Source organism: Mya arenaria, chromosome 8 (genome assembly GCF_026914265.1).
Source record: "Mya arenaria isolate MELC-2E11 chromosome 8, ASM2691426v1".
Taxonomy (NCBI): domain Eukaryota; kingdom Metazoa; phylum Mollusca; class Bivalvia; order Myida; family Myidae; genus Mya; species Mya arenaria.
The window spans coordinates 33,758,149-33,784,397 of record NC_069129.1 but is presented as its reverse complement, the minus strand read 5'-3'; the positions used below and the strand labels follow the sequence as shown (position 1 = coordinate 33,784,397).

Sequence of the window (26,249 nt, the reverse complement as noted above, 5' to 3'; positions counted from 1 at the left end):
TTATTTGTTTTTTACTCCTATATTGAAATAAAAAGTTAATTTGGAGGGTTTTAGAAGGGGCGCACCGCCGCCCCTTGGATCTGCTATTGTTTAGAAAGGGAAATAACAGCGAATTGCTATACTGACATTTTTGCTGTTGCGGTTGTTTTTGTTGTTGTTATTGTTAGCAATAACGGTTGTTGTTGTTGTAGTTGTTGTTGTTGTTAGAAATAACGACTGTTGTTGCTGTTAAGGTGAGGTGAGTGAGATTGAAGGAAAAATATGTAAGGTAATAAAATACGGCCATAAATGCACCTTTCGGACAATTATCAATTGTTTATTCGGGGAGTACCCTAACCCCAAAACCCACTACCAACACTATAAACCAAATCAATTTCGGTTTGGAGGTAGCGACAAAAGTCAAAAGTTTAAGCCCCTTACTTACATTTCCTCTAGAATCAAATCCTGGATCATGCATTTTCGGCGTTTATTACCATTTTCACCTATATTGAAATAAAAAGTAAACTTGGACAAGTTTAAAATCTCTCCCCCCCCCCCCCCCCCCCCGGATCCGCTAGCGTGTAAAAAGGGAAATAACAGCGACTTCCTAATTCAACATGAAATCTATACTCGTGTTTCTTGGATGGGTTACGCTAATGGATTTTACAATATATTACATTTGTATTTCGTAATGTGTGTTTGGTTTATCATGCCCTCATTTGAACTCCTGTGTTCTGTTGCGATTAATGATTGATGCACATGTTTGCTGTTGCAGTTGTTGTTGTGAGCAATAACGGTTGCTGTTGTTGATGATGTTGTTGTTTTTAGCAATAACGGTTGTTGTTGTTGTTGCTGTTGTTAGCAATCACGGTTGTTGTTGTTGATGATGTTGTTGTTGTTTTTAGCAATAACGGTTTTGTTGTTGTTTTTCGTTGTTAGACAACGACAACAATATTAGGGTGAGGTGGGTAAGATGGAAGGAGAAATATATTACACTAGCGGACCCAGGGGAGGCGCACCCGGCGCGCATCTCCCTAAAACTTTTATTATTTTTTCAATAAAGGAGAAAAGGGGTAATAAAATACGCCCAAAATGCATATTTCCGGGTTATATTTTTTTTCTTGAGGGATTACCCCCCAAAACCCCTGCCAACACTATAAACCAAACAAATATCGGTTCTGTGTGAGCGTCAAAAATCAAAAGGTTACACCACTTATTTACGCCCCTTCTAGCGTTAAATCCTGGATCCGCCCCTGATTTTAAACTTAATAAAACATCTCTCTTAGAATTTTTTAATAATCACAGTTTTTTTGGTATACATCTACATGTTCATCAATATAATATGGTATATAAGAGCAGAACTGTCACACACATTTAATACATCTGTATAATATTGTTTGTCGCCAGTGATTTGCACGCAAATGTTTATATAAAAAACAGAAATACAGTTGTTTGGTTAACATCTGCATGTTCATCAATATTATATGAAAATGTCGCATACATATTATACATCTGTTATAACATTGTCCGTCGCACTCAAATGTTTATACATATAAAACACAGAAATACAAACAACTACAAGTGAACATTTTACGAAATAGGACCACCAAAGTACGCTCCTTGTTTGTACTCCTTGTTTTCATAGATAGTGGGCAGTATTCCACTAATCCCGGGCTTTCCCTGCTTCTACTCAAACATTCGCAGCTTGGCTTCACACGGTGTCTTGGACTTGACGTCGGTCGCCTTAATGTGTAGTTCCGTGTCTCCGAAGATATAATCCACGGAAATGTCGCGGATCTCGTTCCCCTGGGGATATTTGACGTCAAGGCTTCCTAGGAACCGACATCCGCTCTCGTCCGTGTACGCTGGAGTCGAGTTCGAATCGTCGGCGGTGTATATTTTAAAAGTGCAACAGGTTGCATGTGGATCTATTGTTTTATAACCCTCATGTTTTTGGAAACCACAGTTAACATTTGTGCCAATGTCCATGAACTTCGAGAAAACATCGCTGCATCGGTCGACTCCAGCTATTGTCTGGAGCCGGCTAGGTTCGTGTTGGCCCTGTACAAATTCCGGACTGACGGCCACGCCGTAGGAGTAGCGCAAAACCCTGGAGGTGATGTTACCTGGCTGGCGGCCATACACCACAGCACCTTGCACCACCGAGATGCCGGCGTCCTTCGGGATAAGCACCTTCTTCCCCCCTTTGTCGTGGAACTCAGACTTAACGACGTCCTGGATGTACGCAGACTCCGAGAAACCGCCAACCATCAGGATGAGGGACACCCTTCGGCCGCACACCTCCTTCGTCAAGATGTTCTTGATGTGGTGCACGATTTTATCCGTTGCTTTCTTAAACAGCCCCTTCATCAAATTTGCATCAAACTTCGCCTTGTCGCCGACGAACGTGATATGTTTATCTTTACGGGCTATTTTCACGAGTTCTTTGAAATCTTTGTGGACAACCTTCTCGCAGGTTTCGCTGAGGCTGACAGGGATTTTCATCTTGACTGCGTCTGTGGAATTCAGCCCCACATTCCGCTTGACCGACTCGAACTCTCGCATCAGCTCGAGATAATCGTATCTCTGCTGCTTCATGAAAGCGGCAAACACGGGTCCTCCAACGATGTTGCTTAGTAGCGTAATGAACTCGGAGTCGACAAAGGTGCCTCCCCAAGGACCGCCGCTGGCCCGGTGAACTTCTTTTAGCTTCCCGGAAGACACCTTCTCGTGCACGGTGATGTCCGCCGTCCCACCTTAAAGAAAACCATGCATGTGTAGAGTAATACCTTCTCTTTGACAGAACATAGCAACATAAAAACAGTTTGAAGGACGTCTTGAAATACATTCGGAACTCCTCGGTTATTTTCAATCGAAAACAACCACGGATGTCGTAAAATTTTGAATTATATTATTAATTAAATGTAGTGTTGCAAACATAATTAAGATTCACAAGACATAAATCATTAAGTTAACTGCTTAATTGAAATTACCACGCGATCTACTTACAGCGTAGTTAAAGTGCACACATTTCTGACATTGTTAACCGTCCATATACATCCGAGGTTGTTTTCGATAGAAAATGGCCGAGGAGTTCCGAATGCCTTAATAAACGTGACTATAGTAAGCCATGTCGATTAAAACCACGAAGATTACCTCCGAGGTCGACGATCATGTATGTTGTTCCCGGCTTGGCATCCGAGAAACCGGAAGTTCCCCCAACACTGAATTTCTCTACGGGAAGGTACTGGCAAAACAGGGACGCCGCCTCCGGTTCCAGGGCAATCGTCAGGTGGGCCGTTGGTATCCCCGCCTGGCAATGGCGAAAAGAACATTGATGTACTGTCTGGTAAATTCTTATCGGTTTTCTTAATGTTCATGTGAAAATACTGATATGTACATTTACTTTAATTTTACTTAGCTTAAAACAATATAAAACATTCACTTGAATGTGAATATACGAGAATCAATACTGCATGTTATGGAATTGTTTAAACAACCTCCTCACCATCCTGTTTGTATTAACTTTTTACTTAAGGTAATTCCGATTAATACAAAAATGTGATTATTCAAAAGCATGACTGGGTTCTTTATGATCGACTCTTGATAATTTGATTGGGCAAAATAACAGCACAGAACACTTGCGTTACCCACCCTTTCCGCTGCCTCCCTCATGAAGCCCTTGGCCATGTCGTCCCAGATGGCGGGCACTGTGAGCACCCACTTCACCTCTGTGATTTTCACGTGCACATTTTGTTTCTCTAGCAGCTGGAACAGGTGGACCTTGAGCGCCTCGATGGACTTGCTAAACACCAGCAGCGCAGGCAACTTCCGTCCGATCATGTCCGCAATCTCCGTGTTCTTATTCAGGCCCTTGTATTGCAAAAGACGTTTGCAGAGTTAGACATTTATAAAGTCGGACATACAGTTTATGTGGGTCGTTTGATTAATTTAAGTATTGTATTTTTCCTTCTGTCTAAAAACTCTTTCGAAGTATGTCAATGTATGTCAAAATATGTTAAATCATTATAGTATAGACCCGCAGGCCCCATCGGAAAGGCACAACAATTGAACATTTTGCCGATCGAGACAAATGAATGGACGGAATGCACTAATCACTTGTTCTGATAGTGCTCAGCGCAAAATGAACAACAACAAGGCAGAACATCAATCTGTAAACAATACCGAAAAGCTTTAATACTTAGAGGAAAATTGAAAAGTTTGCTTGAGCAAATATTTTTTTTTTTAAACTAACACAATAAAACCCTTCTTTGAATGATCCACAACTGTGGTCGAAGGAATTGTTGTTATAGCTTGAGAAACATTCTAGATAAAATCAATGTGAACGACGTATTTCCCCGAGAGGACCATAGGTTGCAGTAGAAGACAAAGATAGTAAACTTATATTATTGCTTTTATACATTATTATTTACATATTTTTTAATGTATGTACTTAAACAGAACTGTTTTTACCACCTCTTTCAGTAACTGCCACCTATGTGCGAGGTTAGCACTAAATGAAGATGAAAGCCCACACCTGGGTGTCATGTAGCTCCATCTTGAAGCGCCGGAAGAAGTAGAAGTTGTGGTTGTCGCCGTCCATGCAGAGATCTGCGTACTTGTCCTCCGCCATGTAGCCGAAGCAATCCAAATCCTTGTTGTTGTCAAGCAACAGGCACGAAGGGGTCTTCATGGACGTCAGTTTCGTTGGCCCCTCGTTCCAGGCTTGGGGACACAGAATTTTCTTGGTCGGGTTTTTGGGGTCATACTCACTCGTGAGCTGGAAGGCATACCCAGAGTATGTCGTACCGAAGTCGATCGCCGCGATCATAAAGTAGTCCGTATCCGCCATGTTGCACGAGAGGCAAGTACGTCTGTTTTAGAAGGTCTGAAATATTACTGGAAGAACCCAGACAACACAAATTGAAACTATTGACAGAATGGATTAAGATGTGTTGAATGAAACAGCGAACGAACGATCATACAAATAATGCACTCTACGTAATTCATGAAGGGTTGATGTGAAATTATTCCTAAATAAGTACTATTTTTTAATTTACATTCACTTGTTCTGAAAGCTCTATGTATAGTGTATAGTCTGTTAAAAGATTGTAGCCGCTGACCCCCCCCCCCCCTCCCCTCACTCCTCACTCAGAACTTACACACACCTACATTTAAAAAGTTCCACTTATTTCTTAGTAAAACAATTAACCTTCCTCCTAAAGCACTTCTACGAAAAGCCACGCTACCGTAGTGGTACCAGGTATAGGTTAGATCACCAATAAAGGCGCATACAAAATGGTATTATTAGATCGATAAACTCATCTTAAAACGTTTTAAACCAATTTATGTTCTGCCAATACAAAGCAATCGTTTACTGGGTATCACTATATTATCTTCAGGCCACACCAAATTGATCTTTAGTTCCTCGGATTTCTGCCAAAATAAAAATGGAGCGAGCGAGCGAAATAAAAATAATTTTTTTATTTTTATTTTTTTTATCATTTTTCATAAAATATGAAGCGAGCGCAAGCGAAAAACATATTAAAAATGGACAAATTACACTTCAACCTATATTTAAACTCAAAATATCTGGTTCACAGGTAAAAAAATTGGAGCATTCGCATGAAAAAAATAAAAATATTTTTTTAACATTTTCCAAAAAACAGGTGCGGCGAATCCGAGGAACGAAAGATCAATTTGGTGTGGCCTCAAGTACAATCATAACCTACGCAAATACTTTTTTACTATATGCGTGCCGGTATTTTTTAGGTATTTATCACTGATAAATCATGCCAAACAGTAAAATAACAATTATTCACTGTTTTGAAATTTTAGAACGCGGTCACTTCCAAAATACACGTCAGCACACGCTGGCTGGGACACAATTTCAACGACGTCATTTCTTATACACTTGTCTGAAAAACTACACTTGTAATTTGATATCCCCTTTTAAGCATATACTTAGATTAAATTTGGTTTGTTTCAGTGTTAAATCTCAATATTGTATTAGCTTGTGAGCACCCAAAGTAAGTATTTCACTCGTGTCTACGCAACGCTTGGGGAAATATATAGCTGAAATCAACAGTTCATCCTATATACTCGTATATTTACCTTTATTTCAGTATATTTATTTGTAAAACGAAAGTGTGCGAGTTAGGCTTTTTTTGGTATTTTTTGTTTCTTTTCACTTACCCGACCGACCCTAGTTTTCCTTTCCAACCATACATTTAGTTTTGCCGTAGGGTGAATTTTATCGTAATTTCCTAGTGAACATATCGAAATTTGACCATTTTATAATTATACCAGGTACATATAAAGTTTCTACAATAGAAATATACTCAGATATATGTCGGTTTGGTACAGAATCCTGGTCCTCAAAAAAGGAGATGTCAAGTTATTTATTCCTACCTACATACCAATTTTTTAGATGTAAATGGAAACAAACAGCTTTGACCTAAATATTAGAAAAGAATAAAAATGCGTTTTTCTTCGTGGTTCTGAATCGAAAGTAGAAATATCCAGTAGATTTATTATATATTTTTAATGATACCACATACATTCAAAGTATTGATATTTGTCATGTACATTTTACTTAGCTTGTAAATAAAGTTAAATTTCGTTTCAGCATGCTCGTCATGGCACAATCACGTGATTTGTCCTGAGATACATGAAGTGAAACCGGTTGATGGACCCATGTAATGGCGTTATTATCATATCTATGTTTGTTTAAAACCTGTACGCCTATCTATATTTATATAAACAAAAACAAAAACAACATTAACAAAGATTCATTAAAATTGTCCTTCATTGGTAAAGAGTTTATTTCTTAATTAAAATCAATTCGAACAAAAACAACAACAAAATCATGACATCTTACCTTACTGCACGGATAAGCTATAGAGATAAGTTTAATATTGAAATTTAACCCGTACAATTCGATGAATTCAGGTGCTCAATCAACTTCCTGGTCCCAACGAGGAAGGAAAACCCCAAATACATTTCATAATAATACAGGTTTATTTAATTTAAAAGTAATAATATTAATATAATACCAGTGTGTCATTTCAACTGTTCAATAATGTTTTGATTTTAAAGCTAGGATTCTGATATTGTTGATTTTACTTACGGTAAGTCTCGTAATAAAAATACACAGGGAAGTCTTAGAAGTGACGGAATCGAAAGTAGATTGTTTAAAGGCAGTGCGTCAATAGCACTATTTAATTGATTATGTCTCGGTGCTCTACTAACATTCGGACGTTTGTTATTGATGTTCATACATGAACATGTAAGTATTTCAAACGATTAACCACCAACACAACATGAACATTGTTAGTAATAATATCGTCTTGTTATTCTAGGTGCCAAGTGTAATATATTGTAGTCGTTTATCACGGTTCACCACTCCAGCTGTCACCACATTGGCTGTCACCACACCGGCTATCACCACACCAGCTGTCACCACACCAGCTGTTTTTACCTACCGGAAAAGCTCAGTACGACAGTTTGATTTTGAGGCGTCAGTGCTGGCGGCAAAATGTCCCGGAAGGACGTTCTGCTGGTGGCGGCCCTGGACTTCGGCACAGCGTACTCGGGTTACGCCATCCAGTTCCGTCACGAATACGACCCGAAGGATCCAACCAAGATCCGGGCGCCACAACCCTGGAATGGCGGCAAACAGGTAAAGACTAGGGCATCTTAAGCCGTCCTAAACGATTCGAGTACAAACTTGGGCATTATAGGCTGTGCTGCTCGAGTACAGACTAGGGCATCATAGGCTGTCCTGCTCGAGTACAGACTAGGGCATTTTATGACGTCCTGCTTGAGTACAGACTAGGGCATCATAGGTCGTCCTGCTCGAGTACATACTTGGGCATTATAGGCCCTCCTGCTCGAGTACAGACTAGGGCATTATAGGCCGTCCTGCTCGATTCGAGTACAGACTAGGGCATTATATGCCGTCCTGCTCGATTACAGACTCGGGCATTATAGGCCGTCTTGCTCGAGTACAGATTAGGGCATCTTAGGCCGTCCTGCCCGATTCGAGTACAGACTGGGGTATTATAGGCCGTCCTGCTCGAGTACCGACTAGGGAATCATAGGCCGTCATGTTCGATTCGAGTACAGACTAGGGCATCATTGGCCGTCCTGCTCGAGTACAGACTAGGGTATTTTTAGGCCGTCCTGCCCAAGTACAGACTAGGGCATTATAGGTCGTTCTGCTCGAGTATAGACTAGGGCATCATTGGCTGACCTGCTCGAGTATAGACTAGGGCATCATTGGCCGTCCTGCTATAGTACAGACTAAGGCATCATAGGCCGTCCTGCTCGAGTACAGACTATGGCATCATAGGCCGTCCTCAGGCTGCTCGAGTACAGACTAGGGCATCATAGGCCGTCCTGCTCGAGTATAGACTAGGGCTTTATAGGCCATCCTGCTCGAGTACAGACCAGGGCATTATAGGCCGTCCTGCTCGAGGCACAGGCAAATTTAACATCGGTGTGGAAATAAAGGGACTTGCGCAAGTTTTCGGCAAAAATTAGTTTTCCCGGTTATGAAACACCTATTGTATCGTTATTTTACCTTTTGATAACGAAATAGCAGAAAAATACAATTAAAATATTACAAAATAATATCTTAGTTTTAGTGGGGTTTTAGAAAAAAAATAGACGCTTTATCCATTGAGTCATAACATTGAGATGGATAATCTGACTTTTTAACAACTCATTGATAACATCACGCGATAATGCCAATCTACCAATCACGCAACAACGAAATCGCTGAATGCCGTTATTAACGCTATTGAAAATGGTGGTCTTGAAAGACGATATTTGATAAAACATTTGCTGAAGGGTTCAAGCTGTCTGTGTCTTAGTTTAAACACTCCTAATGGTTTGCCACACTTTATTTCGTAATAAAAATGTGCATTTTACAAACCATGAGCGAGTCCCTTTAAAGTATAGGTTTATAACCAATTACGGATCACTGTCGAGTTCACAGCCATTTTAAATTAACTTGTGAGACTTTTTTCCAATAATACCTTTATCGAATACTTAGAACAGGGTATATATAAATATATAAAAAGAATATGGCCTATTTCATGACATATAGATGGAATAAAACTTAGTTTAGGCATTGGCATCAATGTGTTTTATTCAATGCCTACCAGATTAATCGCACTCAATACAACAGTAATTAAATGATCAACAAAATTATATGTCTTTCAACCAGAGCCTGATGTCTTACAAGACGCCAACGTGTCTGCTGCTGGACGATAATCAGACGATCGTTAGTTTCGGCTTCGAGGCAGAGGAACGGTATGCAGACATCTGTATGAGCGAGGAGAGCCACAAGTACTACTTTTTCCGGAGGTTTAAGATGCGCCTTCAGGAAGGAGAGGTACTGAACGTGACAGGCCAAGTCTAGGTCTTATAGGGATCTCAGAGATCTCGTATTTGTTTTATTCGGAGTGATTTTGGTTGAAAAAACTCCAAATACATTACTTTGATTTGATTAAATCCTAAACAAAACAACGATAACAGATGAATACGCTTGCACACGCCCCACTTCATGTTCAAGTTAAAAACAAGCATCCGGTAAGTGTTATTCCATGCCCGTCCTGATATGCCCACCTTTGGTCGATAAAGTGTTCATTTAACGCTTCAGGGCTTGAAGAAGGACGCGACACTAGCAGACGAGACCGATAGGGAACTTCCGGCGCTCACGGTGTTCGCACTGTCCATACAGTGTCTGAGGAACCGGCTTATGGAACTCCTCAACAACGAGGGGACTGGTGAGTAGGATAATATATACACGTGTGGAAAATGCATACACGTGTGGATAATGAATACACGCGTGGATAATGAATACACGTGTGGAAAATGCATACACGTGTGGCAAACAAACACGTGCGGAAAATGCATACACGTGTTGAAAATGAATACACGTGTGGCAAACATACACGTGTGGAAAATGCATACACGTGTGGCAAATGTACACGTGTGGAAAATGTGTATAATGATAATAGTCAATAATTGGTTAATTTATTTTGCTTCGCTAACATCGTTGTCTTGAATTGGCCTTAAGCACATCAGTTCGTAACACTCATCCATGGAATGTAACGAATGTATAAAACAATTATTAGTTTGAAAAACAGTGCAATTTTTAACTAGAAGCTCAAAGCACCTTGTTCACGCCAACATTCTGTAGATGTTATCCTAAGTCATGTACCCTCTCGCAGCCTTTAACATTACCCCGTGCTCATGTACTCCCTACTTCCTGTACCATTCATCCTTACTCCGCCACCGATTCGTCATCTACAACTCAATCTTATTTCTGCACGCCCCTACATCCTGTACTCTAATCCTTGGTCCTCCACAACTTATATCCTGTACCCCTCACAACCTGTACCCTTGTCCGTATTCCTGAACCTCTTACCCACCTGTGACCATCACTGTGATTTATATACCCTCATCCACATCTACCCCTCACCTTCATCTTTACCCTTCACCCTTATTCCTGTATCCCTACAACCTGTATCCCCCACCCTCTTCCTGTACCCCCTATTACCTCTGCTCCTCATCTTTACCCCCATCCCCCAGTGTTACCCCTCACACACATTTGTGTTCCATTTTCACCCTGAACCGCCACCCTTTTTTCTGTTTCACCTACTCTCTTTCCACCTTCATCATTTGCCCCCACTCATCTACCCCATGTCACCCCTCCTGCCTGTACCCTTGTACCTCCTGTATAATAACAATGCTGTCTCCAGGTCCCGGCGAGGACGAGGTGCTGTGGGTCCTCACTTTATTATTAGTCCTGTACCTCCTACCTCCTGTATAATAACAATGCTGTCTCCAGGTCCCGGCGAGGACGAGGTGCTGTGGGTCCTCACTTCATGATTAGTCCTGTACCTCCTACCTCCTGTATAATAATAATGCTGTCTCCAGGTCCCGGCGAGGACAAGGTGCAGTGGGTCCTCACTTCATGATTGGTCCTGTACCTCCTACCTCATGTATAATAATAATGCTGTCTCCAGGTCCCGGCGAGGACGAGGTGCTGTGGGTCCTCACTGTGCCCGCCATTTGGGACGACCGTGCCAAGGAGTTCATGAAGGCCGCCGCCAAACAGGTACAATATGCTATCAATATTTGAATAGTACTCACAATATGTTGAATGTGTTGAGCTGCTTTGCCCTGTGTGGTCAATGTTCACCGGCTCGTAGGGAATAAGGGAAAACCCTTTTTTTTGTCCAGTAAAGATGTGTCAAACAAGTAAAGAATTATTTCAGCAAATTAAAAATATTTTTAACTTAGTAATGATTTGAGTTCCCGTCTTTATGTGGCAAAGTACCAACAGTTCGTTACCATTGTGTCAACTTCCTGCAGGCGGGAATCAACGAGAAGTTCCTGCAGATCGCTCTGGAGCCGGAAGTGGCGTCCCTGTTTTGCCAGTACCTGCCCGTTGAGAAGCTGTGTGACACGCAGAAGAACGCATTCTCCAACGCTCGCCCCGGAACCATCTACATGGTCGCCGACCTCGGAGGTATGGGCGTGTATTTGTTCAAAGATACGAGAGGTGTTGTCGTACTGTAGCGGGCGCTGTTGTAGCTTTTTAACGCAGAAAGCAGCACCAAGTCATTACTATTGCATTTTGCCTCTCAACTTGGAGTAGTCCTCTTCATTATCTATACAATTTATACAGTCTTATATCGGTTTCGATTTATTGAAAAAACAACGGTTGGCACAAGCATCAAACTCAAGCTTGTATTCGTTTGCTTGAGAATAGTTATAGACCGTAATACGTGAATGTAGTTTTGAAATATAAGCTGTCTTCCTTCCCTAGGCGGTACGGCAGACATCACGGTGCACGAGAAGCTGGCAGACAACAAGGTGAAGGAGGTCCATCAGGCGACCGGGGGTCCGTGGGGAGGCACGGCAGTCGATCACGCATTCTGGCAGCTCCTCGTCGCCATCGTCGGCAACCCGACCATGTCCCGGTTTCGACGAGAACAGACATACGACCATCTGGAACTGCTCAAAGAGTTTGAATGCGTCAAGAGGACACTGGGCAGTAAGGAGGGGGAGTGGTACACCATCAAGCTTCCTGCGAGTCTGAATGACGCTTGTAAAGAGGACCATGAGGAGACTTTTAAAGAATTGGCAGAGCAATCGCTGTATAAGGATAACCTGACGTTTATCGGTGACAAAATGCGGGTAAAGGTGTCGCTGGTTGAAATTCTTTTTAAGAAGGTAACTGACCAGATTATCCAGCACATAAACAACATCATCCTCAAGTCGGACGTCGGAAAGAAGGTGTCGCTGATACTGATGGTCGGGGGGTTCTCGGAGTCGCCCTTTGTCCAGAAGCAGATGAAAGGGGCCTTCAGCAAGCACTCAATTAAAGTCCTGATTCCCCAACAGGCTGGTCTTGCCGTCCTCAATGGAGCCGTGATATTCGGCCGGGCCCCGGAGGCCATCACTACGAGGGTGCTACGATGTTCGTACGGGGTCAAATGTGGGATGGACTTTAGGGAGGGGGTCGACCCTGAGGATTTACGGAGTAAAACAGATCAGAAGAAATGCCAAGATAGATATGATCCTTTTATAAAAGAGGGTACCTCAGTGGAAAGGGGTCACAAGGTAGTTAAATTGTACAAAACTACAGCACCGCATCAGCCGGAAATGGCTGTGCACGTGTACACCGCTTCAGGACGAGTTCCCGAGTACGTTAGTGACCCCGACTGTCGTTTATTCGGAACCTTGAGAGTGAAAGTGCCTAACCCATCGGACAAAATCCGGAAGTTGCTCGTGATATTCCGGTTTGGCAGCACGAGTCTGGCTATGCTTGCTGTCGAAGAAGAAAGTAAAAGAGCGTGCGTCACAGCGTTCAGTCTGCAGGAGTAGCTAGCGGATTTACGACCATACATATTTAATAAACTCGCACACATTTGTATTTATTTGTAAACGGGAACAATATCACATATCTATTTTTCTACTTTGCAAACATTGCCTTACATTGTTTTCAAAACTTGGTAGCTACAGTTAGAGTATGGGTTGTGAGAGGTCATGGGTTCGGAGCCCACCATATTCACATAATTATTTGCATGTCTATTGCAAAAGGACACAATTTTACATTATTATTTATATATCTGTATGTCTCTACTACATGCCTCTGTTTCGTCCCAATCGTGGCATTAATGACTAATGTAGCAGGTTGAAAAAATATTGTGTAATACAGGCTGTGCGAGACATCTGAAAGAAATATGTGATTATTGCATATTTGTTCATAAACCAGTCAAAAGAACATCGTTTTTATTATTTATCAGTGATAATATAAATCATGGAAAAATTAGACTTGCATATATTATATACTTTTACATGTAAAGTGGTAAATACATAGCTATGTGCACATGAAATTGATTCACCTTTCACGTGCTCTCACTTTTCACTATTTATCCGTTCCACACGCAGCCCTGACCTCACGTCCAGGGTCAATGACAGGGATAAGGTCACCGGGTCGAGTGACGGGGTCAAGGTCACCTGAAGTAGGACACACACTGCGACCTTTCTCCACGTGACACTTTGCGCCCGGCCAGAAACACGCCATCTGCATTTTTGTAAATTGAAATCATTTATATTCTTAACTCTATCCAAGACAGGTTTAATACGATGTTTTGAGATTGCTTCATTTCAACATTCTAAAGTGACTTTTTTCGGAATCACTGCTCTAAATATCTCAGAAACTGGTTAATCTAAAAGAACACATGTACTATTTTATCAAATAAAAAGATTGCGTATATAATCACATTAGCTTGATTAAAATCATACTCCCAATATTCATTCTGGATGCGGATCTGAGGACGCATAGAAGGTCACCTTTTTGCGACCTTTAAATTGAGACAGCCAATAGAAGCGCTTAAAGTAAGCATACAATTAAATCTTTCCGATCCAAAACTTATTTTGCAATTCGGAATACCTCGGTTGGTAACAATCCTGACTGAGAAGCTTTATGAATGTTGAGTCGTATGTTCGAATCTCACAGAAACCAAGATTGTTTTTAGATAATGACAAAAATTATTAACAACAAAACTAAGTCAGTCATTTATCAAACGGTATACGTCTCGTGTTAACCAAAGTGAACAGTGGGTTCAGACTATTTACCTTATTGGAAAGTTAAATTAACTCTCTTTTCTATCATATTATCGTCGGCAACCACGGTAATTTCCTCCGTTGTACTTCATACGTAACGAAACATAGCGCGGTAGTGTATCGGAGGTACCAGACGATTGCACATATTTGAGAGTATTTTCTGTTTTCTATTCATTAACTCCCATAACTAACACAATGTATGTATACCACGTGATAAATTACGTCACATATGCACGTCGGAAGGCAACATTTTGCTTAAAATAAAAAACTTAAATCAAAGATAACTTTTCCTTTTACTGCACCATTTTAACTGAAACAAAGGGCAGTCTATGCCGCTTAAAGAGCTCCACCTATGTTTTAAAACCAGAGTTTGAAAAGGTGATTAGTTTCACCAATCTCTTCGACAAACCTGTTTCCAAAATAGTGTGTTGGCAGTGCTCCGTCAGACGGCCGTATTGTGAAAAGGTTTGTCGAAGTGTTTTAAGAAACTAAACTCTCAATCAAACTGTGGTAAAAGACCGAAGGCGGGGCTCCGTAAGCGGCATAGACTGCGCTATGTTTCATTTAAAATGGTGAAGAAATAGTGAAGTTATCTTTGTTTAAAGTCTTCATTAGAAGGAAAATATTGCCCTCCGACGTAGCACATGTCATATGACGTAATTTATCACGTGGTATACACACACTGTAAAAAAACGATGCTGCAATAAGTATCGTGCGTATGGATTACAACGATATTCACTTATACGCACACTTTTTATTGAATACTGACCTTGACAAAATAGTTACTCTTCGTTTTTTAAATAATATATATGACTCGCACTTTGCAGTCGCTGTGCACTACTTAAGTAGTGTGTTCAGTAACTGTTAAAAAACAATTAAATGAGACAGCAACTTGAACATGTTAAGCCTAACATTGTTTGTTGCGTGTATCGGCTATTAAATATACAGTAATATTGGAACTTGATCCAGATCATTCACACTACATTTTGAAATGGGTCGTCATCAGATCTTCCCACAAGCAAGGAAGAGCATGCACTATATGATTTGATGATGGTACATATTCCAAGAGGGATAACATTAATGCAATATTTATATGATATTGATAATACATGTACAGAATGTTTTTAAAGTATTTACCCACGATTCTGAGTAAGCACAACAGCGATTGTTTTCCGGACTGGTGACGTCATTGTGGAAGAATATTTTGCTCGTGCAAGGTCGCCAAAACAAAGCGTAATATATGCACATGACAATGGCTGATGACATCACAAACATGAGATACAGCGACACGCTCAGGACCTTGACACGTTTCTTTTCTACAAAGAAACGAAGAAAAACATACACATACAAAAGTTATTCTTATCTCCAAAATGTAAGTGTAATTTGTTAATTGAAATTAATTGTTCTGGTATAAATTTCTGATCTTTGTAAAAATAAACTGATCTTCCCTTACCAATTACTTGGATGAGTTTGTAACAACTATAGATTTAGTGACGTGGCAGGTATGGGGTGCCTGCTTTATTCCTTTAAAACATACTCTAAGGTAGCAGAGTGAAGAAATACTGTAAGGACAGGGGTAGCAGCGTGACGCAATACCCTAGGGACATAGGTAGCAGAGCGAAGCAATAACCAAGGGACATAGGTAGTAGCGTGAAGCAATACCCTGGGACTTAGGTAGCAGAGCGAAGCAATATCCTTTTGGACTTAGGTAGCAGCGTGAAGCAATAACCTAGGGATATAGGTAGCAGAGTGAAGCAATACCCTAGAGACATAGGTAGCAGAGCAAAGCAATACCCAAGGGACAAAGGTAGCAGCGTGAAGCAATACCCTGGGGACTTAGGTAGCAGAGCGAAGCAATACCCTGGGGACTTAGGTTGCACCTTGAAGCAATACCCTGTGGACTTAGGTAGCAGATTGAAGCAATATTGTAGGGACAGGAGTAGCAGCGTGAAGCAATACTGTAGGGACAGGGGTAGCAGCGTGACGCAATACCCTAGGGATATAGGTAGCAGAGCAAAGCAATACCCAAGGGACATAGATAGCAGCGTGAAGCAATACCCTGGGGACTTAGGTAGCAGAGCGAAGCAATACCCTGGGGACTTAAGTAGCAGCGTGAAGCAATATCCTTGGGACTTAGGTAGCAGAGTGAAGCAATACCCTAGGGACATAGGTAGCAGCATGAATCAATACCCTAGCGACATATGTAGCAGAGCAAAGCAATACCCTAGGGACATATGTAGCAGCGTGACGTAATACCCTAGGGACATAGGTAGCAGAGCAAAGCAATACCCAAGGGACATAGGTAGCAGCGTAAAGCAATACCCTAGGGATATAGGTAGCAGCGTAAAGCAATACCCTAGGGACATAGGTAGCAGAGTGAAGCAATACCCTTGGGACATAGGACGCAGCGTGAAGCAATACCCTTGGAACATAGGTAGCAGAGTGAAGCAATACCATTGGGACATAGGTAACAGAGTAAAGCAATACCCTAGGGACATATATAGCAGAGCAAAGCAATACCCTAGGGACATAGGTAGCAGAGTGAAGCAAAACCCTAGGGAGATAGGTAGCAGAGCGAAGCAATACCCTAGAGACATAGGTAGCAGAGTGAAGCAATACCCTAGAGACATAGGTAGCAGAGTGAAGCAATACCCTAGGGACATAGGTAGCAGAGTGAAGCAATACCCTAGGGACATAGGTAGCAGCGTGAAGCAATACCCTAGAAACATAGGTAGCAGAGCAAAGCAATACCCTAGGGACATAGGTAGCAGAGCGAAGCAATACCCTAGGGACATATGTAGCAGAGTGAAGCAATACCCTACGGACATAGGTAGCAGAGTGAAGCAATACCCTAGAAACATAGGTAGCAGAGCAAAGCAATACCCTAGGGACATAGGTAGCAGAGTGAAGCAATACCCTAGGGACATAGGTAGCAGAGCAAAGCAATATTCTTAACTATATTCTTAATTGATACAAAACAGGTCTTAAATGTATTAAATATTTCTTATTTTTTTTAAGAAATATTTAAATTGATATCCAAAAACTGTTTAACATGAAATATTCCTTAAATGAGACGATTTCTTCTTTGAATAGTAAGGAAGGTTTAACCTTCCTTAAAAGTTGAGGAAAGTTCCTTAAATGTTTAGGAAATTTCAAGTCTGAGAAACGATGACACTTTTTTATGACATCGTTAGTAAGCAGACAATAAATATACAATCAGCGCTTTGGATATTATATATATCAAGATTTACCACCTCTGAGTGATACTGCCACCTATGTCTGGGGGCCGTTTCTAGGTACGAAACCGCTACTAATATTTTGCATGAAACTGGCTCCAAAATTGTATTACTTTACAAATAAACATGGACAGATTATAAATCTAGCCACCTAATTAAAATGATTACAAATATCATTGTACAATTTAGTAATCAAATAACGCCCTGCAACGTGTTAGTCCGCCAAAAATCGTACCGGCCCTCTGTCTGAAGCTAGCCATCTTATACTTCGACTTAGTGCTCGGCGCGTGGCCCAGGAGGCGCTGGGATCCGGAGACCATGGCGTCCATGGCGGACCGGATGTGCTCTATCGCTCCAACTATACTCACATTCATCTTGAAGCGCCCAAACCACCCACCGCTCGGAACTGACATTATGTAAGGACGTCGATCACGACATCTATTTAGGTACTGAAATGGCAAATTGATCCTGAAATAACGAAATTGTTATGAATTGATATATATATATATATACCAATTAGACTACTAGTCGCTGTTGTGCCAGATATAAGTACCATTACATGTGTTTATAGGGAAAATCTGTTTCAGTGACGTCATACAGTGCTTACGCTCCTATGATTGCAGTCATTTATAACCGACTAAATGCCATTTATTTATACGCATAAGTCATTTAGGAAACACACAAACGTCTTGTAGGTACGTACTTTGGGTCCGCTCAACGCCAAAGTTGAGCACCAACATGCGTTTCGCGCTATGGTGTTGAACACGAAAGTCAAGACTATGGTGTCAACGCACTAGGGTACCATGCTATCAAAGCGCATTGACACTAAAGTGCGATACTCGCTGTAACTCCTATGTTGTATTTGCATGTGCTAGAACAACATAAGCACTTAGTGTTCTCACTCATACTCCCGCCCATGAGATCAGCGGACAGATACACATTTAATTATTTACAAGATATCTGACAACCAAACATCCATTAAGCTCATTAAAATAACGCCAAATTTCCATTTTGTATCAAAAACAAGCGCCATCTATGTCCCTAGGGTATTGCTTGACTCTGCTACCCGTTTTATAACGGGCGTGTTTGTTGGTAATGAACTAGTTTTGATTTAACATGGGTTTCACGAACTGTGTATTTGTTGTAAGATTGAAATAAAATGAAACTATCGAAACAACCTCCGGGGGCGGTTTCGTCGGTTCTTTCCATTCGATAATTGGTTCACTTTGAAAAAAACAAACACGGCGGACAATGATCTAACACGTGTGTTGAAACATTTGGTTAAAACAGGACTGCTGTATCATTGTTTTGGACGAACCAGGTTTTCAAACCGCCGAAACTCATGAAACTAAGACTGAAAATAATTTAGTGTCGACAAAAACGCATGCACACAGCTAGTATAAAGACATTGCGCACTGAACACCGTAAGGAAATTAGCAAAAATAAACACTAACTATTACTTACCCTGTTCTACTCAAGCTTTAAAATTATTATTTTGAGCGAAAAAACAACTTTTAATGACTGTCATTTATAAAACACAAGCTCAAGTTGTCATCTGAAGTGTTTGCGCAAACACAGAATACAAACAAAACATATCTCACATTTAAGGTGAAAACTCCGCTATCAACAATCCAGTAAAAACATTGACCAGCAAACAATTCCTTCTAGCAACAATTCCCTAGAAACAGAGGGAAATAGCGTGGCATTTAATAATTGCTAAATAAGCGCTCTGCTCTTATGTCTGTGGCATTGCTCTTTCTCCGAATGAAAATATGTATGTATACTATCATATAAACAACCAGCACAAACTGGTGTAATTATGTGTGTGTATACTCATTGTTCTCATGTTTATTTCTCAAAAAACATTTGTCGCAATAAAGGTTCAAGACTAAATTTGACCAATTGTTTTGTCTATTGACCATTAAAACTGAAATCAACATTGGAAAATGAGAACAAAACCGATGAGAGATAACTTAAATATGCAGGGCAGGACTATGGTTGCACTTCATGCACTTCTCTCATTGCCATCTATCTATAGTTCAAGTTTTATTTTAACATCGTTATTATATAAAACATCGTTATTACTTTCCAAGATATGGCACGGACAAGCACCGATTAAGAAAAATGGTAAAGGGGAGATTACTTAATTAATGTGCATACAAGCATTATAGTTCATGCGCGCTCTACTTAATCTCATTGACATCTATCTAAAATTTAGTGCAATCCCACCAGTCCCTTTGAAGTTATTCTCCCGACAAGGGTATGACGGACGGACAAAAAGATCGCACGGAAAGACGGACAAACCGGAAACATGTTCCCCCTTCGAGTAGAATAAAAAGGGCATTAACTCTTTAAAATTGCTAACTCATAGTTATAGTTCTTGTACACTTCCTCTCATTCTGCTTTATCACTGTAACACGTTTAATTAAATTTCTTTTAGTAGTTTTAAAGTTATGCTCCGAACAAGAACACAACTCTGACATTAACTGAAACATAGTTATGGTTTTCGTACTCTGCATTTCCTCCGAGAAGAAAAAGCATCGAAGGGTAATAACTGTGTAATTAACTAAAAGAGGGTCATGGTTTCCGTACACTGCACTTACTCTCATTATGTTATATCATTGTATCATTTGAAGTTTAAGTAAATTCCATTAAATCCTTTGCGAAGGAAATCAAAGCGCTTAAAGCGCTGAATGGCTTTCGGCCCACAACGTTTTGGGAGTATAGTCATGTTATTGTAAAACATAATTATTAACACAAACATCTAAAGATAGAATATGCTCGCTCATAATTGCCTTCGCGAAAACTTTTAGAGTTTAATGTTGATTCTCAATTTAGATCATGAAGTATAAGTCACTTGGAATGTGAACTACCCCAAATAGTTACTTATAAGGTATGGAGTAATTCTCAATATCATGTAAAACCTTATCTGGACGTTTGGTTTCATAAACAATGCACTGCCACGGATAAAGCATTAGGGATTTTTTTAGTAAAATCAACTCTACACTTCAAACTTGACTTAGGCGCATTTTATTTACTACCAGGGTATGCCAGCTAAACCAAATGTACCCCAACACAATACATTGGACATATTAATAAGGTTTATGTTTAAGCCTTCTTTCTACAACGCCAATTTCTTCTGGATCGAATCACCCACATACTATTTATTCCCTGCATGTTTTATGTACATGTATCTTAACAATGCCCTAAACATATGTCACTCGTGGACAAACAGAATTTTACCAGTTGTTTTTTAAATATGTATATGCATTATGCTGCATGCTCAAGATATTGGACTGAAATTACTGAGACAAACTGAGAAATATTCACATACTTTCCGTTTCATTCGGCATTACATGACTATGACACACATTGTAGCAGTTCGATAGCCTGTCAACGCTTAACGCGATTTGTTTTGAATGGTAAATGGTTTGACAAACACAAGTAAAAACTAACAATCTGAATAAAATGCCAAGTAAAAGCCGATTTAGGCAATTTAGAACATAGAAAACATACTTATGAATGAACTACAATCACCAAGAAACTGATTGTACGATAAAATGAAGTATTATAATTTCATTTAAAACATTATGAATTGATATTTTACGCCTTAGAAGAATTTAATTGCATCATATTACGATGCATATTTTTCCGGGTTTTAACCAATTGTCAGAGTTTATTTCCGGGAAATAAACCTGTCCGAATGCGATGACCCACATTCTATTCTAAACTACAATTAATATTCATGTATATATTATCGGTCCCCAGCCGAAGCAAAATCTAAACACAGGTATATGATACATGTATTTATTTGATTTAGTACGCTTTCATTTTGAATCTATTTGCGGATTCTGCTTTTTATATTGCGTTCTGAAACTCGCCGATATTAAAATAATTACTTTTTGTACAATTTCAATAGCGTTATTATTACGCAAAACGCAGCTTATTCGAACTATATTTATCGCATAACATAGATTGAAGTTCACAGTCACAATCACTGAATCCACATTTATTCTCCATTTTTCTGGCGGATTTTGTTTGGTGCTCAAATTCACGGAGGTAATATCCATGTGTACATCCTTTAAAATAACAAAAAAACATGCTGTAATGCACCAGTCAATTGTAACCACGGCATCCCAAGGTCCGTGGGTAAACCGGGGATAGCCGGGAAAAAAAGCCGTGTTTTTACCTTCCAGGTGGCCCCGCAGTGGCGGGTGAATGCAATGGTTTTGTCTTCGCGACAAAAATAGCGGGAGTGGACCTTATCTAGGTCCCTGGGGTGCGGGGGCACTTGGCGGGGATTTTACCAGCAGTTCGTCCGCGCAGGGCAGGGATTTTACCCGGGCTTGGCTGGACAGAAAGTCAAAGTCCCCGCTATTCTTCGGACCTGGAGGGACCGTGGTTACAATTGACTGGTGCATAACACACAAGCTACAAAGCGAAAGCGACTGTGACGCTTGCTAAAGGTCTCTTAGAACTTGTACCGCTAAATGACATGTACACAAACACACTAGAATGATTACTAATGCCACTGTTCTTATCATGGATTGGCTCGATTTAAAGATGCACTCTTACTGCCAGATAAGATTTACCACAATTAATAACCTTTTTTTTTGATATTCCAAAAAGGATGTATAAATGTCGAAAACAATAGTTCTAATGAAGGATACCGAGTTTAATTAGAAATAAATGAGCATAAAACACGGTGTTTCTATCTTATGAGAATATTGTAGACTACAGTAAATATTTTAGCATTCACTAATCATGTAATAATTTTGCGCTTTCTGCTATAAAATACACGATTATTATCTAATATTTTTCATAAATGCATTATTTAATGAGTAGTTAACGGTTTATCAGTCAAAATTTATTATGTTATACATGTGTATGTATTGATTTTGATCACTTTAAATGGATTCAAATATGTATGTTTGTCCTTTTCAAGTGAAACCTTTAAACATCGGTTGACAATTGAGACATGATTGGCGTTGTTTTTATTTTTTATAAATAAATGTTTTTGTTTCGGACTATTTTCCTTCCTGTGGATGAATCATCCAGATAACACACAATGTATACCCTTCGTACAAGAACACGAGAGTGGGTGGCAATTGTTCAACATGAGTCAGCAAGTATCAAAGTATAAATGGCACAAAAAAAGAAAAAAATACATGCTGTGAGCTTACATACATTTATTGGAATCGATTATAAAAGAAATATGTTACGTAGAATTATAATATTTGCTGATGAATTTTGTAAATGCTCACAGATTATAAATATCAGAAAAGGCTCAGAAAACAAAGCTTTTTCTAAGAAAAAAAACGTTACTTAAACAAGATAAGACATTGCAAAAAGTCCAAACTAAATAGCAAAGACAGACACATGAAACACCTCGTGCGGTAATATAATGTGCAGAGAACCAGGCAAGCGTTGATTACAAAGAAGGCACAGTGCAGTTCCTGTACTTGCAATTGTGAATCACTGTGACGAGGTTCCTCAAGGCCTACCACACTTGTTTATAATGAAACACACCGCGCCTCCGGGACGCTTCATCTTGGGTACCTACAGCCATTTAGGGATTCTGTGATAATTCATCGCATAAAAAGGAAGTTAACATCCATAGCAACTCAAATATACTGTGCCCTCAAGGTGTCCTTATGGACAACCATTGAAACATATAATAAGCGACATTTAACCATTGTTTTGATAGCCGCTTTACGAATCATTTCCTATTCACACTTAAGATTGTTTTCAATTGTGTTAAGTTACTGAATCAAAATTTGATTTAAAAACAATGTTGCAATCACTAAATATTCTTTGCAAGTAGTTGATTTTGATATGATTTTTTCCATGCTTTATAATAATGACCGATCTGTGTCATACCTGACTAAGTAATGCAAAGCATGCATGACCTACCCTTTCTGACTGACCTGTGCCTTTCCTGAAGAATTGATGTCCTGCTGGCTGACCCTTGTAATACTTGATCGACCTATGCCCTTCGTGACCGACCTATGCCTTGCCTGACTGGCCTATACCCTACCTGATAGACATACACCCTACCTGATTGGCCTACACCCTACCTGACTTGCCTATGCCCTACCTGACTTGCCTACACCCTACCTTGCTAAGCTATGTCCTACCTGACAGACCTACATCCTACCTGACCGGCTAATGCCCAACCCGACTGTCATACACCCTACCTGACTTGCCTATGCCCTAACCGACTGGCCTACAACCTACCTTACTGGCCTATACCCTACCTGGTAGACTGGCCTATACCCTACCTGACTGGCCTACACCCCTACATTACTGGCCTATACCCTACCTGACCGACCTACACCCTACCTGACCGGCCTACACCCTACCTTACTGGCCCATACCCTACCTGACTGGCCAATACCCTACCTAACCGGCCTACACCCTACCTTACTGGCCTATACCCTACCTGACCGGCATACACCCTACCTTACTGGCCTATACCCTACCAGGCTGGCCTACACCCTTCCTTACTGGCCTATACCCTACCTGACCGGCCTACACCCTACCTTACTGGCCTATACCCGACCAGACCGGCCTACACCCTACCTTACTGGCCTACACCCTACCTTACTGGCCTATACCCGACCAGACCGGCCTACACCCTACCTTACTGGCCTATACCCTACCTGACCGGCCTACACCCTACCTGACCGGCCTACACCCTACCTTACTGGCCTACACCCTACCTGACCGGCCTACACCCTACCTTACTGGCCTATACCCTACCTGACCGGCCTACACCCTACCTTACTGGCCTATACCCTACCTGACCGGCCTACACCCTATCTTACTGGCCTATACCCTACCTGACCGGCTTATACACTACCTGACTGGCCTATACCCTACCTGACCGGCCTACACCCTACCTGACTGGCCTATACCCTACCTGACCGGCCTACACCCTACCTTACTGGCCTACACCCTACCTGATCGGCCTACACCCTACCTTACTGGCCTATACCCTACCTTACTGGCCTATACCCTACCTGACCGGTCTATACCCTACCTGACCGGCCTACACCCTACCTGACCGGCCTACACCCTACCTGATCGGCCTACACCCTACCTTACTGGCCTATACCCTACCTGACCGGCCTACACCCTACCTGACCGGCCTACACCATACCTGACCGGCCTACACCCTACCTGACCGGCCTACACCCTACCTGACCGGCCTACCCTACCTGACCGGCCTACACCCTACCTTACTGGCCTATACCCGACCAGACCGGCCTACACCCTACCTTACTGGCCTACACCCTACCTGACCGGCCTACACCCTACCTGACCGGCCTACACCCTACCTTACTGGCCTACACCCTACCTGACCGGCCTACACCCTACCTTACTGGCCTATACCCTACCTGACCGGCCTACACCCTACCTTACTGGCCTATACCCTACCTGACCGGCCTACACCCTATCTTACTGGCCTATACCCGACCAGACCGGCCTACACCCTACCTTACTGGCCTATACCCTACCTGACCGGCCTACACCCTACCTGACCGGCCTACACCCTACCTTACTGGCCTATACCCTACCTGACTGGCCAATACCCTACCTGACCGGCCTACACCCTACCTTACTGGCCTATACCCTACCTGACCGGCCTACACCCTACCTGACTGGCCTATACCCTACCTTACTGGCCTATACCCTACCTGACTGGCCAATACCCTACCTGACCGGCCTACACCCTACCTTACTGGCCTATACCCTACCTGACCGGCCTACACCCTACCTGACTGGCCTATACCCTACCTTACTGGCCTATACCCTACCTGTCTGGCCTATACCCTACCTAACTGGCCTATACCCTACCTGTCTGGCCTATACCCTACCTTACTGGCCTATACCCTACCTTACTGGCCTATTCCCTACCTTACTGGCCTATACCCTACCTTACTGGCCTATACCCTACCTTACTGGCCTATACCCTACCTGACCGGCCTACACCCTACCTGACTGGCCTACACCCTACCTTACTGGTTTATACCCTACCTTACTGGCCTATACACTACCTGACTGGCATATGCCCTATTAGTCTGACCTATACCATAGCTGCGCCACCATGTCTTAGTCACAATATGAAATGTACAGTGATCACAAAAAGTAGTGTCTCTATAACTGCAGCATAAAAAGAGGCGAACACGCTTTGTTTGATAATTATTTTTATACATCAGCTTGATACAAAACACTGATGATGAAAACCAACAAAGAATGCTGCCAATACATTGCTTAAATTCTTATTGTAAAAATGTGCATCCTGATAAAGATGATAATATCTGGGAAAATGTACATTTAAAATCGATTCTCAACATTTTATGTAAACAACTATCGTCTTAACTAGGGATGAGACGATAGAGAGAATATCGATACTGTATTTGTCGTCGACGATACGTATCGATATACACGCCCGGAGTATCGTGGTACGAGTCGGTCGAACATCCTAGCGAATTAGGGTCATTCCGTCTCGTTACTCGGTAAAAACTTTAATCATGTCGTCAACCGTTTATAAAACGACGTTTTATTTGTGTCAAATTAACACCAGTATGTTTTGTATGAAGCATTGGGAGTCACAGTCATCTGTGATCCGAAAGGACACGCAGACGACAATTTAGCGACACAGACATAGGACGAAATAAATAATGATACTGAATGAAATGATATAATTATATAATATTCGTTAGCATCTAACACAAACCCGCGGTGGGAAACATGGGCTGTACGAAGATCTGAATGTTTTAATGGCGGGATATCAACCAACAGCGACGGGACAGGTAGTAAGCACACGTCGATAGGGGAGGTAATAACGACGATTACAAGGGTAAATACAGGAGTACA

At 41.3% G+C, this 26,249-nt stretch overlaps 3 protein-coding genes across 11 annotated transcripts; 1 reads left to right on the top strand and 2 right to left on the bottom strand.

The window, feature by feature from the left end:
* Window positions 1-1,257: 1,257 nt before the first annotated feature.
* On the bottom strand, window positions 1,258-7,233 carry LOC128243162 (heat shock 70 kDa protein 12A-like). 3 transcript variants are annotated; one of them, XM_052960741.1, is made up of 5 exons: window positions 7,109-7,233; window positions 4,517-4,878; window positions 3,634-3,852; window positions 3,136-3,292; window positions 1,258-2,735 (listed from the first exon to the last, which is right to left on the bottom strand). In XM_052960741.1, exons 2-5 carry the CDS (start codon window positions 4,829-4,831, stop codon window positions 1,666-1,668), a joined length of 1,761 nt encoding a protein of 586 aa, XP_052816701.1. In that variant the 5' UTR covers window positions 4,832-4,878; window positions 7,109-7,233; the 3' UTR covers window positions 1,258-1,665. The 3 variants fall into 3 exon arrangements, with proteins under 3 accessions (XP_052816701.1, XP_052816700.1, XP_052816702.1); XM_052960740.1 differs by having other exon boundaries at window positions 4,517-4,853; window positions 7,109-7,174; XM_052960742.1 differs by lacking the exon at window positions 7,109-7,233 and adding an exon at window positions 6,860-6,998.
* On the top strand, window positions 6,933-13,276 carry LOC128243163 (heat shock 70 kDa protein 12A-like). 5 transcript variants are annotated; one of them, XM_052960744.1, is made up of 7 exons: window positions 6,933-6,996; window positions 7,341-7,660; window positions 9,212-9,379; window positions 9,647-9,773; window positions 11,019-11,110; window positions 11,368-11,524; window positions 11,825-13,276. In XM_052960744.1, exons 2-7 carry the CDS (start codon window positions 7,517-7,519, stop codon window positions 12,883-12,885), a joined length of 1,749 nt encoding a protein of 582 aa, XP_052816704.1. In that variant the 5' UTR covers window positions 6,933-6,996; window positions 7,341-7,516; the 3' UTR covers window positions 12,886-13,276. The 5 variants fall into 5 exon arrangements, with proteins under 5 accessions (XP_052816704.1, XP_052816705.1, XP_052816703.1 ...); XM_052960745.1 differs by having other exon boundaries at window positions 6,957-7,013; XM_052960743.1 differs by having other exon boundaries at window positions 6,959-7,109.
* Window positions 13,100-19,080, bottom strand: LOC128243164 (uncharacterized). Of its 3 annotated transcripts, XM_052960750.1 has the most exons (5): window positions 18,831-18,942; window positions 17,602-17,815; window positions 15,268-15,446; window positions 13,407-13,588; window positions 13,100-13,233 (listed from the first exon to the last, which is right to left on the bottom strand). In XM_052960750.1, the coding sequence occupies exons 2-4, from the start codon at window positions 17,777-17,779 to the stop codon at window positions 13,430-13,432; spliced, it is 516 nt and encodes a 171-aa protein (XP_052816710.1). In that variant the 5' UTR covers window positions 17,780-17,815; window positions 18,831-18,942; the 3' UTR covers window positions 13,100-13,233; window positions 13,407-13,429. The 3 variants fall into 3 exon arrangements, with proteins under 3 accessions (XP_052816710.1, XP_052816708.1, XP_052816709.1); XM_052960748.1 differs by lacking the exons at window positions 13,100-13,233; window positions 18,831-18,942 and adding an exon at window positions 18,968-19,080 and having other exon boundaries at window positions 13,272-13,588; window positions 15,272-15,446; XM_052960749.1 differs by lacking the exon at window positions 13,100-13,233 and having other exon boundaries at window positions 13,278-13,588.
* Window positions 19,081-26,249: the final 7,169 nt, after the last annotated feature.